Here is a 16,522-nt window from a genome sequence, read left to right on the forward strand (position 1 = left end):
TTCAAGAGTCTGATTATATATTTTCTTTTTTTCTTTCCGTTTCTGCGATTGGCAAACAACTTCAGAGAGGTGAGAACATGTACATGTGTATGTCTGTGTCTCTACCCCCCCTTCTAACTCCCTCTCTCCCTCTCCTTCTCTCTCCCTTCCTCCCTACATCTCTCCCCATCTCTCTCAGCCCATCTCTCTCTCTCCCCATCTCTCTCAGCCCATCTCTCTCTCTCCCCATCTATCTCTGCCCATCTCTCTCTCTCCCCATCCCCATCTCTCTCTCCCCATCCCCATCTCTCTCTCTGCCCCCATCTCTCTCTGTCCCCATCTCTCTCTCTCCCATCCCTTTCTTTCTCTCCCCATCTCTCTCTCTCCCCTTCTCTTTCTCTCCCCTCTCTCTCTGCCCCCATCTCTCTCTGTCCCCATCTCTCTCCATCCCCATCTCTCTCTCCCCCATCCCTTTCTTTCTCTCCCCATCTCTCTCTCTCCCCTCTCTCTCTGCCCCCATCTCTCTCTGTCCCATCTCTCTCCACCCCCATCTCTCTCTCTCCCCATCCCTTTCTTTCTCTCCCCATTTCTCCCTCTCTCACACTCTGTTTTTGTTTCCTTTTAAATAGAGAAAATCAAAGATTTCAGCTTCCCGCAAACTTCTATTAAAGGTAAAAATACAGAAAGAGAGAAGATGAGGGGAGGGGAAAACATTTGTGAAGGCAGATCTATGGGAATAGCTAGAGAGTGGGGAGGGCAGAGAGTGGGCAACAATAGTAAGGAAGGGAGGACAGAGAGTAGGGACATCTGGTAAGGGTAAGGGCAGATAATGGGGACAGCTGCTGAGGGAAGGGCAGCTTGTGGGTCCAGCTACTATGGGGTGAGGGGAGCCTCTCTCAGTCCCTTCTTCCTCCTGTTGCTCCCCCAGAGTTTGATGCTGGCGAAGGCGAAGGAGGCATGGGATCAGGACCACGTGGACACACAGGAGGAGAAGCAGCGATACCTGAGTGAGAGGGTCCCAAGTGCCCAAACCCACGGCCTGGCATTATCCGCCCTGCAGGTACCGGGAGTCACAGCCTTGTGCCCTCTCTAACACCCTCAGGAGCTGATGGCCTAATTATCAGGGGGTAAAGGGGGTCTCCGGGAGGGAGCTGGATACAGTGTAGAGGAAAAATTCCCACTTCAGAGGTCAACTCACTAACTCGGTGCTGCCCTTTACCTGGCAGGAGCTGTGCAGGGAGCTGCATGAGAAGGCTGGCATCGTAGACGAGGAGAGATACGATATTGAGGCCAAGGTCATTCACAACATCAGGGAGGTGAGATGCTGGCACTGGCCATGCTGCGTGTGAGGGGGAGCCTGGTAATGCCCCGTGTGTGTGAGGGGTAGGTGTGTGCCTGTGTGTTTGTGAGAGGGGGGGGGGGGGGCTTGTACTTGTGCAGTCTGTATGCAATAAGGAGCGTGGCGCAGACATTGTGTGTGTGAGGGGTAGGCTGACACAACCACTGTGTGAGGGCAATGCTGGTACTGTTTGTGTGTGTGGCTGGTACTGCCACTGTGTGTGCTGGGTAGACTGGCACTGCCACGGTGTGTGTAAGAGGAAGACTGGCACTGCTGCTGTGTGTATGAGAGACAAGCACTACCGCAGTGTCTGTGAAGAGGAGCACGGCACTGACACTGATACTGATGTGTGAGGGTTAGGCTGGCCCCCCTATATGTGTGTGAAGGGGAGGCTGACACAGCCAATGTGTATATGAGGGGGAGACTGCCATTGTGAGTGTGAGGGGACTTGCATGCAATTCCGCAGTGTGTATGTGTGTGTGGAGGAGCATGGCACCAACACCAGGTATGTGTAAGTGGGATGCAGCCTTTGTCTCTGTGAGTGTGAGGGACTAACACTGCCTGCTGTATGTGTGCAAGAGAGGGACGCTGTCACTGCCTGGTGTGTGTGTGAGGGGAGGCTGGCACTCTTGCTGTGTGTGGGGGGGAGGCTGGCACTGTCGCTGTCTGGGTGTATGAGTCAAAGGCTGAAACTGACGCTTTATGTATGTGAGGGGGAGGTTGGCACTGAAGCTGTCTGTGTGTGTGTGGGGATGGGGGGAGCGCCACTGCTGCTGTGTGTTTGTCGGGGAGGCTAGCACTGCGGCTGTGTGTTTGTCGGGGAGGTTAGCACTGCGGCTGTGTGTTTGTCGGGGAGGCTAGCACTGCGGCTGTGTGTTTGTGGGGGAGGCTAGCACTGCTGTTGTGTGTTTGTCGGGGAGGCTAGCACTGCTGCTGTGTGTTTGTCGGGGAGGCTAGCACTGCTGCTGTGTGTTTGTGGGGGAGGCTAGCACTGCTGTTGTGTGTTTGTCGGGGAGGCTAGCACTGCGGCTGTGTGTTTGTGGGGGAGGCTAGCACTGCTGTTGTGTGTTTGTCGGGGAGGCTAGCACTGCGGCTGTGTGTTTGTCGGGGAGGCTAGCACTGCGGCTGTGTGTTTGTCGGGGAGGCTAGCACTGCTGCTGTGTGTTTGTCGGGGAGGCTAGCACTGCTGCTGTGTGTTTGTCTGGGAGGCTAGCACTGCTGCTGTGTGTTTGTCGGGGAGGCTAGCACTGCGGCTGTGTGTTTGTCGGGGAGGCTAGCACTGCGGCTGTGTGTTTGTCGGGGAGGCTAGCACTGCTGCTGTGTGTTTGTCGGGGAGGCTAGCACTGCGGCTGTGTGTTTGTCGGGGAGGCTAGCACTGCGGCTGTGTGTTTGTCGGGGAGGCTAGCACTGCGGCTGTGTGTTTGTCGGGGAGGCTAGCACTGCGGCTGTGTGTTTGTCGGGGAGGCTAGCACTGCGGCTGTGTGTTTGTCGGGGAGGCTAGCACTGCGGCTGTGTGTTTGTCGGGGAGGCTAGCACTGCTGCTGTGTGTTTGTCGGGGAGGCTAGCACTGCTGCTGTGTGTTTGTCGGGGACGCTAGCACTGCTGCTGTGTGTTTGTCGGGGAGGCTAGCACTGCGGCTATGTGTTTGTCGGGGAGGCTAGCACTGCGGCTGTGTGTTTGTCGGGGAGGCTAGCACTGCGGCTGTGTGTTTGTCGGGGAGGTTAGCACTGCGGCTGTGTGTTTGTCGGGGAGGCTAGCACTGCGGCTGTGTGTTTGTGGGGGAGGCTATCACTGCGGCTGTGTGTTTGTGGGGGAGGCTAGCACTGCTGTTGTGTGTTTCTCGGGGAGGCTAGCACTGCTGCTGTGTGTTTGTCGGGGAGGCTAGCACTGCTGCTGTGTGTTTGTGGGGGAGGCTAGCACTGCTGTTGTGTGTTTGTCGGGGAGGCTAGCACTGCTGCTGTGTGTTTGTGGGGGAGGCTAGCACTGCTGTTGTGTGTTTGTCGGGGAGGCTAGCACTGCGGCTGTGTGTTTGTCGGGGAGGCTAGCACTGCTGCTATGTGTTTGTCGGGGAGGCTAGCACTGCTGCTATGTGTTTGTCGGGGAGGCTAGCACTGCGGCTGTGTGTTTGTCGGGGAGGCTAGCACTGCGGCTGTGTGTTTGTCGGGGAGGCTAGCACTGCGGCTGTGTGTTTGTCGGGGAGGCTAGCACTGCGGCTGTGTGTTTGTGGATGAGGCTAGCACTGCGGCTGTGTGTTTGTCGGGGAGGCTAGCACTGCTGCTATGTGTTTGTCGGGGAGGCTAGCACTGCGGCTGTGTATTTGTCGGGGAGGCTAGCACTGCGGCTGTGTATTTGTCGGGGAGGCTAGCACTGCGGCTGTGTATTTGTCGGGGAGGCTAGCACTGCTGTTGTGTGTTTGTCGGGGAGGCTAGCACTGCTGCTGTGTGTTTGTCGGGGAGGCTAGCACTGCTGCTGTGTGTTTGTGGGGGAGGCTAGCACTGCTGCTGTGTGTTTGTCGGGGAGGCTAGCACTGCTGCTGTGTGTTTGTGGGGGAGGCTAGCACTGCTGTTGTGTGTTTGTCGGGGAGGCTAGCACTGCGGCTGTGTGTTTGTCGGGGAGGCTAGCACTGCGGCTGTGTGTTTGTCGGGGAGGCTAGCACTGCCGCTGTGTGTTTGTCGGGGAGGCTAGCACTGCGGCTGTGTGTTTGTCGGGGAGGCTAGCACTGCTGCTGTGAGTTTGTCGGGGAGGCTAGCACTGCTGCTGTGTGTTTGTCGGGGAGGCTAGCACTGCTGCTGTGTGTTTGTCGGGGAGGCTAGCACTGCGGCTGTGTGTTTGTCGGGGAGGCTAGCACTGCGGCTGTGTGTTTGTCGGGGAGGCTAGCACTGCGGCTGTGTGTTTGTCGGGGAGGCAAGCACTGCGGCTGTGTGTTTGTCGGGGAGGCTAGCACTGCTGTGTGTGTTTGTCGGGGAGGCTAGCACTGCGGCTGTGTATTTGTCGGGGAGGCTAGCACTGCGGCTGTGTATTTGTCGGGGAGGCTAGCACTGCTGCTGTGTGTTTGTCGGGGAGGCTAGCACTACTACTGTGTGTTTGTCGGGGAGGCTAGCACTGCTGCTGTGTGTTTGTCGGGGAGGCTAGCACTGCGGCTGTGTGTTTGTCGGGGAGGCTAGCACTGCGGCTGTGTGTTTGTCGGGGAGGCTAGCACTGCGGCTGTGTGTTTGTCGGGGAGGCTAGCACTGCGGCTGTGTGTTTGTCGGGGAGGCAAGCACTGCGGCTGTGTGTTTGTCGGGGAGGCTAGCACTGCGGCTGTGTGTTTGTCGGGGAGGCTAGCACTGCTGCTGTGTGTTTGTCGGGGAGGCTAGCACTGCTGCTGTGTGTTTGTCGGGGAGGCTAGCACTGCTGCTGTGTGTTTGTCGGGGAGGCTAGCACTGCTGCTGTGTGTTTGTCGGGGAGGCTAGCACTGCGGCTATGTGTTTGTCGGGGAGGCTAGCACTGCGGCTGTGTGTTTGTCGGGGAGGCTAGCACTGCTGCTATGTGTTTGTCGGGGAGGCTAGCACTGCTGCTGTGTGTTTGTCGGGGAGGCTAGCACTGCTGCTGTGTGTTTGTCGGGGAGGCTAGCACTGCGGCTATGTGTTTGTCGGGGAGGCTAGCACTGCGGCTGTGTGTTTGTCGGGGAGGCTAGCACTGCGGCTGTGTGTTTGTCGGGGAGGCTAGCACTGCGGCTGTGTGTTTGTCGGGGAGGCTAGCACTGCTGCTATGTGTTTGTCGGGGAGGCTAGCACTGCTGCTATGTGTTTGTCGGGGAGGCTAGCACTGCGGCTGTGTGTTTGTCGGGGAGGCTAGCACTGCTGCTGTGTGTTTGTCGGGGAGGCTAGCACTGCTGCTGTGTGTTTGTCGGGGAGGCTAGCACTGCGGCTATGTGTTTGTCGGGGAGGCTAGCACTGCGGCTGTGTGTTTGTGGGGGAGGCTAGCACTGCGGCTGTGTGTTTGTCGGGGAGGCTAGCACTGCTGCTATGTGTTTGTCGGGGAGGCTAGCACTGCGGCTGTGTGTTTGTCGGGGAGGCTAGCACTGCGGCTGTGTGTTTGTCGGGGAGGCAAGCACTGCGGCTGTGTGTTTGTCGGGGAGGCTAGCACTGCGGCTATGTGTTTGTCGGGGAGGCTAGCACTGCGGCTATGTGTTTGTCGGGGAGGCTAGCACTGCGGCTGTGTGTTTGTCGGGGAGGCTAGCACTGCGGCTGTGTGTTTGTCGGGGAGGCTAGCACTGCAGCTGTGTGTTTGTCGGGGAGGCTAGCACTGCTGCTATGTGTTTGTCGGGGAGGCTAGCACTGCTGCTATGTGTTTGTCGGGGAGGCTAGCACTGCGGCTGTGTGTTTGTCGGGGAGGCTAGCACTGCTGCTGTGTGTTTGTCGGGGAGGCTAGCACTGCTGCTGTGTGTTTGTCGGGGAGGCTAGCACTGCGGCTATGTGTTTGTCGGGGAGGCTAGCACTGCGGCTGTGTGTTTGTCGGGGAGGCTAGCACTGCGGCTGTGTGTTTGTCGGGGAGGCTAGCACTGCTGCTATGTGTTTGTCGGGGAGGCTAGCACTGCGGCTGTGTGTTTGTCGGGGAGGCTAGCACTGCGGCTGTGTGTTTGTCGGGGAGGCAAGCACTGCGGCTGTGTGTTTGTCGGGGAGGCTAGCACTGCTGCTGTGTGTTTGTCGGGGAGGCTAGCACTGCGGCTGTGTATTTGTCGGGGAGGCTAGCACTGCGGCTGTGTATTTGTCGGGGAGGCTAGCACTGCGGCTATGTGTTTGTCGGGGAGGCTAGCACTGCGGCTGTGTGTTTGTCGGGGAGGCTAGCACTGCTGCTGTGTGTTTGTCGGAGAGGCTAGCACTGCTGCTGTGTGTTTGTCGGGGAGGCTAGCACTGCTGCTGTGTGTTTGTCGGGGAGGCTAACACTGCTGCTGTGTGTTTGTCGGGGAGGCTAGCACTGCTGCTGTGTGTTTGTCGGGGAGGCTAGCACTGCTACTGTGTGTTTGTCGGGGAGGCTAGCACTGCTGCTGTGTGTTTGTCGGGGAGGCTAGCACTGCGGCTGTGTGTTTGTCGGGGAGGCTAGCACTGCGGCTGTGTGTTTGTCGGGGAGGCTAGCACTGCGGCTGTGTGTTTGTCGGGGAGGCTAGTACTGCGGCTGTGTGTTTGTCGGGGAGGCTAGCACTGCGGCTGTGTGTTTGTCGGGGAGGCTAGCACTGCGGCTGTGTGTTTGTCGGGGAGGCTAGCACTGCTGCTGTGTGTTTGTCGGGGAGGCTAGCACTGCTGCTGTGTGTTTGTCGGGGAGGCTAGCACTGCTGCTGTGTGTTTGTCGGGGAGGCTAGCACTGCGGCTATGTGTTTGTCGGGGAGGCTAGCACTGCGGCTGTGTGTTTGTCGGGGAGGTTAGCACTGCGGCTGTGTGTTTGTCGGGGAGGCTAGCACTGCTGTTGTGTATTTGTCGGGGAGGCTAGCACTGCGGCTGTGTGTTTGTCGGGGAGGCTAGCACTGCTGCTGTGTATTTGTCGGGGAGGCTAGCACTGCTGCTGTGTGTTTGTCGGGGAGGCTAGCACTGCGGCTGTGTGTTTGTCGGGGAGGTTAGCACTGCGGCTGTGTGTTTGTCGGGGAGGCTAGCACTGCGGCTGTGTGTTTGTCGGGGAGGCTAGCACTGCGGCTGTGTGTTTGTCGGGGAGGCTAGCACTGCGGCTGTGTGTTTGTCGGGGAGGCTAGCACTGCTGCTGTGTGTTTGTCGGGGAGGCTAGCACTGCGGCTGTGTGTTTGTCGGGGAGGCTAGCACTGCGGCTGTGTGTTTGTCGGGGAGGTTAGCACTGCTGCTGTGTGTTTGTCGGGGAGGCTAGCACTGCTGCTGTGTGTTTGTCGGGGAGGCTAGCACTGCTGCTGTGTGTTTGTCGGGGAGGCTAGCACTGCGGCTGTGTGTTTGTCGGGGAGGTTAGCACTGCGGCTGTGTGTTTGTCGGGGAGGCTAGCACTGCTGCTGTGTGTTTGTCGGGGAGGCTAGCACTGCGGCTGTGTGTTTGTCGGGGAGGCTAGCACTGCGGCTGTGTGTTTGTCGGGGAGGCTAGCACTGCGGCTGTGTGTTTGTCGGGGAGGCTAGTACTGCGGCTGTGTGTTTGTCGGGGAGGCTAGCACTGCGGCTGTGTGTTTGTCGGGGAGGCTAGCACTGCTGCTGTGTGTTTGTCGGGGAGGCTAGCACTGCGGCTGTGTGTTTGTCGGGGAGGCTAGCACTGCGGCTGTGTGTTTGTCGGGGAGGCTAGCACTGCGGCTGTGTGTTTGTCGGGGAGGCTAGCACTGCGGCTGTGTGTTTGTCGGGGAGGCTAGTACTGCGGCTGTGTGTTTGTCGGGGAGGCTAGCACTGCGGCTGTGTGTTTGTCGGGGAGGCTAGTACTGCGGCTGTGTGTTTGTCGGGGAGGCTAGCACTGCTGCTGTGTGTTTGTCGGGGAGGCTAGCACTGCGGCTGTGTGTTTGTCGGGGAGGCTAGCACTGCGGCAGTGTGTTTGTCGGGGAGGCTAGCACTGCTGCTGTGTGTTTGTCGGGGAGGCTAGCACTGCAGCTGTGTGTTTGTCGGGGAGGCTAGCACTGCGGCTGTGTGTTTGTCGGGGAGGCTAGCACTGCGGCTGTGTGTTTGTCGGGGAGGCTAGCACTGCGGCTGTGTGTTTGTCGGGGAGGCTAGCACTGCTGCTGTGTGTTTGTCGGGGAGGCTAGCACTGCAGCTGTGTGTTTGTCGGGGAGGCTAGCACTGCGGCTGTGTGTTTGTCGGGGAGGCTAGCACTGCTGCTGTGTGTTTGTCGGGGAGGCTAGCACTGCGGCTGTGTGTTTGTTGGGGAGGCTAGCACTGCGGCTGTGTGTTTGTCGGGGAGGCTAGCACTGCTGCTGTGTGTTTGTCGGGGAGGCTAGCACTGCGGCTGACTCTTCACGCTCAACAGATTCAAAACCTCAAGATGAAGGTGATGGATCTGCGTGGGAAGTTTAAGCGCCCTGCTCTGCGCAGGGTGCGGGTCAGTGCGGACGCCATGCTCCGTGCTTTGCTGGGCTCCAAGCACAAGGTCTCCATGGACCTGCGCGCCAACCTAAAGTCTGTTAAGAAGGAGGACACAGAGAAGGTGACGCCATATTTAATGCACCCACCCATAGAGATAGCTGTGTCAATGACAGATAACCGTGTGTGTCTCACAGTGACAGATAGCTGTGCATGTCAATGATAGAGAGCTCAGTTTGTCAAAGACAGATAGCTGTGTATGTGACAAAAAGCTGTGCGTCTTAGTGACAATTAGCTGTGTGTGTCAGTGAGAGATAGCTGTGCCTTCACCCCGCAGGAGCGCCCTGTTGAAGTCAGTGATTGGCGCAAGAACGTGGAAGCAATGTCTGGGATGGAGGGCAGGAAGAAGATGTTCGATGCAGCAAAGACCCCCATGCCGGTGTGAGGAGGTGAGTGCCCAACAATGAGGATGAGCCCTATAAATGTACAGTAGGTTACACAATTCTAGATTGTAAGCTCTTTGTAAACACTTCGGAGCAGGGACCCTATTCCTAAATGTTACTTTTATGTCTGAAGCACTTCTCCCCATTATGTATTATTTATTATTTATATGATTGTCACGTGTATTACTGCTGTGAAGCGCTATGTACATTAATAGCGCTATATAAATAAAGTCATACATACATACTGTACATACATATACACACATACACACATACATATACACATACATACATACACACATACACACATACACACATACATACATACATACATACAATAAAAAGCAGTAACCAGATTGTGCATTCTGATTTCTAGCCACTGGGTGTCAATGACGTATCAGAACACAGCAGAAATAGGGCCAATACTGCAAATATTTGGTATTTTCACCCCAAGTCATCAATGTTGTACCGCTAATAAGAGCACATTTTCGGTGCATCCATTTTTTTACTAAATACCATAATTTTTTACATTTTAATGCTCGTCATCAACTCCTGATATTTATCGGAAACAACCCAATGCCAAAAATACTGCATTTTTTTTATCACCTACTCCAGGCTGGCATTATCCCTATCTTGCCTAAGTATACAATGTATATTACATAGGCCAGATAACCTAAACCAACATGGAATAGGTGATATTCAAAAAATAAACTACAGCACATTCAAGTACATATTAACCCCTCAACAAGCCCCACACCCCTTCCCATGCAATGCTTTACTTAGCACAAAGGCAAGCTAGGGGTTAACCCTTACCTCACCCTCTGGGGAGAGCCTTACAATCATCCCTTGTACAACTACCCCCAACATAATCCCCCCCCCCCCCCCCTTGAGTACTGGCCAGTAGCCCTATTAGCCAAATGTGGCTAATAGTGCTTTTGGCCACTAAAAACACAAACATGTTACATTAATTTGAAGGAGGAAAAACACATTAAAATACAAAATAGAAACATTATATAAAAATACATTTTAAACATAGACCCATTGATTGTCACTGAAACACACCCGTACAAACCATCCTCACACATTCTCACATTCTCTTTCTATCCATGCTTCTCCTTGCTCCTGGGGATATCTCTCCCAATCCTGGTCCCTGATTTATTTCTACATGCTCTCGTCCTCGCCTGCCAAATGCACCTTCTATCCCTTCTGGTGTCAACCCCTCCAACCTCATACCTATCCCCTGCCACCCTCCCTCCTCTCTCCCTTTCTCTTGTGCCCTTTGGAATGCTCGCTCCCTCTCTAACAAGTTCCTCTCTGTGCATGACTTCTTTCTCTCTCACTCTCTGCTCCTCTTTGCTATAACTGAGAACTGGCTCACTCAGTCTGACTCTGCTCCTGAAGCTGCCCTCTCTTATGGTGGCCTCTCTCTCTCCAACACTCCGCGCCCTGATGGCAGGGGTGGAGGCGTTGGGCTCGTCCTCTCTCTGCATTAACGGACCCTTCCTATTCCTCCCTCTCTTGCTTTTCCCTCCTTTGAGGCTCACACTGTCCAGATCGTCTCTCCTCTCCCTGTCTATGTGGCGGTCATCTATCGCCCACCTACCTCTACTCATCCCCCTTCTGCCTTTCTCTCTCACTTTGAATCCTGGCTCTCTTTCTTTCTCTACTCAGACTCCCCTATTCTTCTCCTTGGGGACTTCAAATGCCACATTGATGCCCCCTCTCTCCCTTGGGCTTCCCGCTTTCTCTCTCTAACCTCTTCTTTTGGGCTTGAACAGTGGACTGCAGCCAGCACCCACAAGGATGCTCCCTATCTAGACCCGGTTTTCACTAAAAACATTTCTCTCTCTGTTTTCTCAATTTCCCCCTTTCCTCTCTCGGACCATCACCTCATCTCATTTTCTCTCTCTCGCTTCTCTTCTCCATCTCCACCTACCTCTCGTTTCTGCAGAAACCTGCGCTCTATTAACCTACCAGCCTTTGATTCCACTTTACGCTCCTCCCTCTCCTCTCTCAGTTCTGCTACAGACAACCTGGTCAGGAACTACAACTCTGCCTTATCCTCCTCTCTTGATCTACATGCCCCACTTTCTCTCTGCCGTCCTCGTCCTTCTAACCCCAGACCCTGGCTAAATTCGCACACACGCACGCTGTGTTCCTGCACTCATTCCTCTGTCCACCTCTGGAGGAAATCTCACACACTCGCAGACTTCCTTCTCTACAAATTTATGCTGTCTTGTTTCAACTCTGCCCTCTCGCAGGCTAAACAAACCAAATTTTTTTCACTAAACAACACGCACAAGTCTAACCCACGCCGACTCTTCTCTGTCTTTGACCCTCTACTCAGACCACACTCAGCTGCCTCCTCTTCTTCCGCCATCTCACCTCAGGACTTTGCTGACTATTTTAAGGAAAAGGTGGAATCCATACGTTAAAACATCCCCTTTGTTTCCTCCTCCCTTCCTAACTCTCCTCCTGCCTTCCTTGGCTCTTTTTCCGCTGTCTCAAAGGAGGATGTGTCACTGCTGATCTCCTCTTCTCCCTCTACCACCTGCCCTCTTGACCTCATTTCCTCCTATCTCCTAAAACCTCTTGCTCCTACTATAATCCCTACGCTCACACAGATTTTTAACTCTTCCCTCTACTCTGGAACCTTTCCCTCCTCCTTCAAACATGCAACAGTTATAACATTACTCAAAAACAGCAAGCTTAACCCTACTTGTCTTTCTAACGATTGACGTCTCCCTCCTGCCTTTGCCTCCAAATTCCTTAAATGTCTTGTATTCTCTCGTTTGCTCCATTTTCTAAACACCCATCTCGTTTGCTCCATTTTCTCAACACCCATTCTCTCCTAGGCCCTCTACAATCTGCCTTCTGCACTGCTCACTCGACTGAAACAGCCCTCACTAAAATAACTAATGACCTCCATGCTGCTAATGACATAGGTCATTACACTCTGCTCATACTACTTGACCTCTCTGCAGCATTTGACACCGTGGACCAGCCTCTTCTCCTTCACATTTTCCACACTATTGCTATGCATAACAAAGCTCTATCCTGGATCTCCTCCTACCTCTCCCATCGTACTTTCAGTGTCTCTTTTGCTAACACCTCCTCCTCTATTGATCTCTCTGTGGGGGTACCCCAGGGCTCTATCCTGGAATCTCTTCTCTTTTCTCTGTGCACACTTTCTCTGGGTGACCTAATCACATCTCTTGGGTTTAAATATCACCTTTATGCTGACAACACACAAATTTACTTTCAACCCCTGACCTTACAGCTTCTGTACAGACCAAAGTTTCTGAATGTCTCTTTGTGATATCATCCTGGATGGCCCTCCGCCGACTTAAACTTAACATGGCAAAAACAGAGCTCCTTATACTTCCTCCTTCCACATTACTGTTGGAAGTACCATCATTCACCCAGTAGCCCAAGCACGCTGCATAGGGGGTCACACTCGACTCCTCTCTCACATTCTCCCCTCACATTCAAAACGTATCTAAAAACTGACGCTTTTTCCTCCGCAATATTACAAAGATACGCCCTTTCCTCTGTTACTCGACTGCTAAAACTCTGACTCAGGCCCTCATTCTCTCCTGTCTCGATTACTGTAACCTCCTGCTGTCCGGCCTTCCTGCCTCTCACCTGTCTCCCCTACAATCTATCCTTAACGCTGCTGCCAGAATCACTCTTCTCTTTCCAAAATCTGTTTCAGCGTCTCCCCTGCTGAAATCACACTCTCGGGGCTTCCTATCAAATCCTGCATCTCGCACTCAATTCTCCTCCTCACTTTTAAAGCTTTACACTCTTCTGCCCCTCCTTACATCTCAGCCCTAATTTCTCGCTATGCACCATCCCGATTCTTGCGTTCTGCTCAAGTATGTCTTCTCTCTACCCCCTTTGTATCTAAAGCCCTCTCCCGCCTTAAACCTTTCTCACTGACTGCCCCACACCTCTGGAATGTCCTTCCCCTCAATACCCGACTAGTACCCTCTCTATCCACCTTTAAGACTCACCTTAAGACACTCTTGCTTAAAGAAGCATATAAGTAGCATCGTGGTTAATACTATACATGATACCTTAAGCTTGGCCCCCTGCAGACGCACTTACCAGAATGCCCTCCTACTGTCTCTGTACGTTCTCCCTACCAATTAGATTGTAAGCTCTTTGGAGCAGGGACTCCTCTTCCACAATGTTACGTTTATGTCTGAAGCACTTATTCCCATGATCTCAGTCACCCACCCCGTCACTCAGTCACTCACCCACCAACTCAGTCACCTACCCACCCACTCACTCACTTACTCACCCACCTAGTCACTCACCCACTCACTCACCCAATCACTTACCCATAAACCCAATCACTCACCCACCCATCCAGTCACTGACCCAGTAACTCACCCAGTCCGTGATCCACCCACGCAGTCATCCACCCACCCAGTCACTCACCCACCCACCCAGTCACTCACCCACTCCCTCACCCAGTCACTCACCCACCCAATCACTCACCCTTCCACCCAATCGCTCACCCACCCACCCAGTCACTGACCCAGTCACTCAGTCACTCATCCACCCATTCACTCAGTCACCCACCTAGTCACTCACCCACCCATTCACTCACCCACCCATTCACCCAACCCAGGCAGTCAGTCAGTCACCCACCCACCCAGGCAGTCAGTCAGTCACTCACCCAGACAGTCTTCCATACCCAGTCAGTCTGTCAGTTACCCACTCAATCAAGGGCAGTCAGTCATCCACCCAGGCAGTGAGTCACCCACCCACCCAGGACGTCAGTCAGTCACCCAACCACCCAGTCAAGACAGTCAGTCACCGACACACCCAGTCAAGGCAGTCATCCACCCACCCAGGCAGTCAGTTACCCACCCAGGCAGTCAGTTACCCACCCAGGCAGTCAGTCAGTCACCCACCCAGGCAGTCAGTCACCCACCCAGGCAGTCAGTCAGTCACCCACCCAGGCAGTCAGTAGTCACCTGTCTTTTGTTGAAAATATAAAAATAAACAGATTGTATTGTAATGTTTTTTCCGTATTACAATAAGAAGAAAACAGTTAAGTAAAAGTTGCGCGCTAAAAAATATTTTTTGGTGGTAGGTGCGCTATGGGTTTGGGGAGCAGGGGGGGGTGCGCTATGGGTTTGGGGAGCAGGGGGGGTGCGCTTTGGGTTTGGAGGGCAGGGGGGGGGCCTGCTCCTTTCTTTGTCCTGGGCCCCATGATTTCTGTTGGCAGCCCTGTGTGTGTGCCTCTCTCTCCACACAGAATATAAAGACACATTATATAGACACATACTGTACACGTATACACGCAGTATAATAACACATTATATAGACACATACTGTACACGTATACACGCAGTATAATAACACATTATATAGACACATACTGTACACGTATACACGCAGTATAATAACACATTATATAGACACATACTGTACACGTATACACGCAGTATAATAACACATTATATAGACACATACTGTACACGTATACACGCAGTATAATAACACATTATATAGACACATACTGTACACGTATACACGCAGTATAATAAAAAAATTATATAGACATACTGTACACGTATACACGCAGTATAATAACACATTATATAGACACATACTGTACACGTATACACGCAGTATAATAACACCTTATATAGACACATACTGTACACGTATACACGCAGTATAATAACACATTATTTACACATTTCCTTTTATTTCCTTCTCTTTTCAGGGGCAGAAAGATCTGTGACTCTTCTCAGTTCCCAGTCTCTCTCTCTCTCCCTTTTTCCCAATCTCCCTCTCTCACCTCATTCCTTCCCTCTTTGCTGCTTCTTTTCACCCTCTGACACTTGAAGATTTGGGTGACAATCAAATAATGTCAGTGACACTGGTGTGAAGTGGGAGTATTAAAGATTGCTGACTATTAACTACAGATGGAGAGACTCCATCCACCTGTGTACTTCATGTAATTTAACATGATCAATAAAATATTTCACATGGTATTAACTCAGGATATTTATATCAAACCACAAGGGGTTAGTGGGGTTATAACTTAGTGTTATCTCTCTCTGTCTCTCTCTCTCTCTGTCTGTCTCTCTCATAAAGAGCTCAGAGAGGGCTGAGAGCTCCAAGCAGGAGATAGAGAAAAAACAACAGTGAGATACTCAGCATTATCATACAGCTCAGCATCTTTATTATCAGTGTATAGAGATACTCAGCATCATTACACAGCATAGCATGTTCCTTATCAGTGTATAGATACTCAACATCGTTATACAGCACGCCATGTTCATTATCAGTGTATAGAGATACTCAGCATCATTATACAGGGCAGCGTGTTTATTATCAATGTATAGATAGAGTACTCATCCTCATTATAAACTGTGGTGTATTCATTATCAGTGTATACATACATACAGAAGTTACATAGTAGATGAGGTTGAAAAAAGACATATGCCCATCAAGTTCAACCCACTGTATGCTAAGTTTGGACGACAGATACTTATCCTTTATTTGTATTTACATTATATTGATCTAGAGGAAGGCAAACAAAAAAACCCCGGTGAAATATCATCCAATAATATCTCATAGGGAGATAGGTAAATTCCTTCCTGACTCAAATATTGGCAATCAGATCACTCCCTGGATCAACATCCTTTCCATGTTTACTTATTTGGTATATCACTGTATACCTTTCCATTTTAAAAAGATGTCCAACCTTTTTTTGAAGATATCTATTGTATCTGCCATCACAGTCTCCATGGGTAATGAATTCCACATTTTAACTGCCCTTACTGTAAAGAACCCTTTCCTTTGTTACTGGTGAAATCACCTTTCCTCCAACCTAAAGGGATGACCCTGTGTTGTTTGTACATCCCTTGGGATGAATAGTTATTTTGAATACGCCTTGTATTGTCCAGGAATATTTGTATATACAGCGGATCGTGCTATAACGGGGTTGAGCTGTAGTTATATCCCCTCGTAGATGCCTCTTTTCTAATGTAAACAAATCTTTTTTAGCTAGTCTCTCCTCATAAGGAGAAGAACAGGATCTGGAGCGCAAAGTGTCCCAAGGGATATGTGAATTGGAAAACAGCAAGAAAAAATATACTGCAACCCTGTTTTAAATCACTTCTAATATTATAGGACGGGTGTAAGTTATCTCACTCACATGGAGTGCGAGATATTCAAGCAGTTAGGTTATTTAAACTCATTTTGAGGAGACTTGACATCTTCAGTAGACATTCCGGAGTATAGCAGGGGCTCCCATTACATAAAACGAAAAAAAGCAAATATGGTGCAATATAGTTTTATGCAAAATAGGAATGAAAAATAATACACTCACAAGCGGAGATGACAAGAAAGCGTTATGACCACATAGGGTCAGAGACGGAGCGCTTGAATTGCTGCAGCAAAGGACCCCGAGGCTCTCTCTCCTCCTATCCGGACAATCGTGACGTCTCTTCCAGGTATGATGCCAACATATGGGGATGAGAGCAGGAATCCCAGTTGATGTCTCCACACGGAAAGCTCCACATGCTGTAGCCATACGCGTTTCACTCATATAGTTTCCTCAGGGGCTATGTTGAGTGTTGAGAGTTTTCCCCTTGTATAGTACGAAAGATACAATCAACATCATGACGCACGCAATGCGGAAATATTCACTAAAAAATTACATAATCAGATAAAAGGATTAATCATACACAGAACTGGGCTTCTAAAATAAGAAAAAAATCATTACTAATACTCAAAATCT

General features: G+C 51.7%; 1 protein-coding gene across 1 annotated transcript; it reads left to right on the forward strand.

Moving 5' to 3' along the window:
• The first annotated feature begins 509 nt into the window (after positions 1-509).
• On the forward strand, positions 510-14,772 carry TNNI1 (troponin I1, slow skeletal type). Its single transcript, XM_075613961.1, has 6 exons — positions 510-650; positions 908-1,039; positions 1,206-1,295; positions 8,256-8,432; positions 8,646-8,757; positions 14,498-14,772. The coding sequence occupies exons 2-5, from the start codon at positions 914-916 to the stop codon at positions 8,751-8,753; spliced, it is 501 nt and encodes a 166-aa protein (XP_075470076.1). The 5' UTR covers positions 510-650; positions 908-913; the 3' UTR covers positions 8,754-8,757; positions 14,498-14,772.
• Positions 14,773-16,522: the final 1,750 nt, after the last annotated feature.

This window comes from Ascaphus truei, chromosome 9 (assembly GCF_040206685.1).
Source record: "Ascaphus truei isolate aAscTru1 chromosome 9, aAscTru1.hap1, whole genome shotgun sequence".
NCBI lineage: Eukaryota > Metazoa > Chordata > Amphibia > Anura > Ascaphidae > Ascaphus > Ascaphus truei.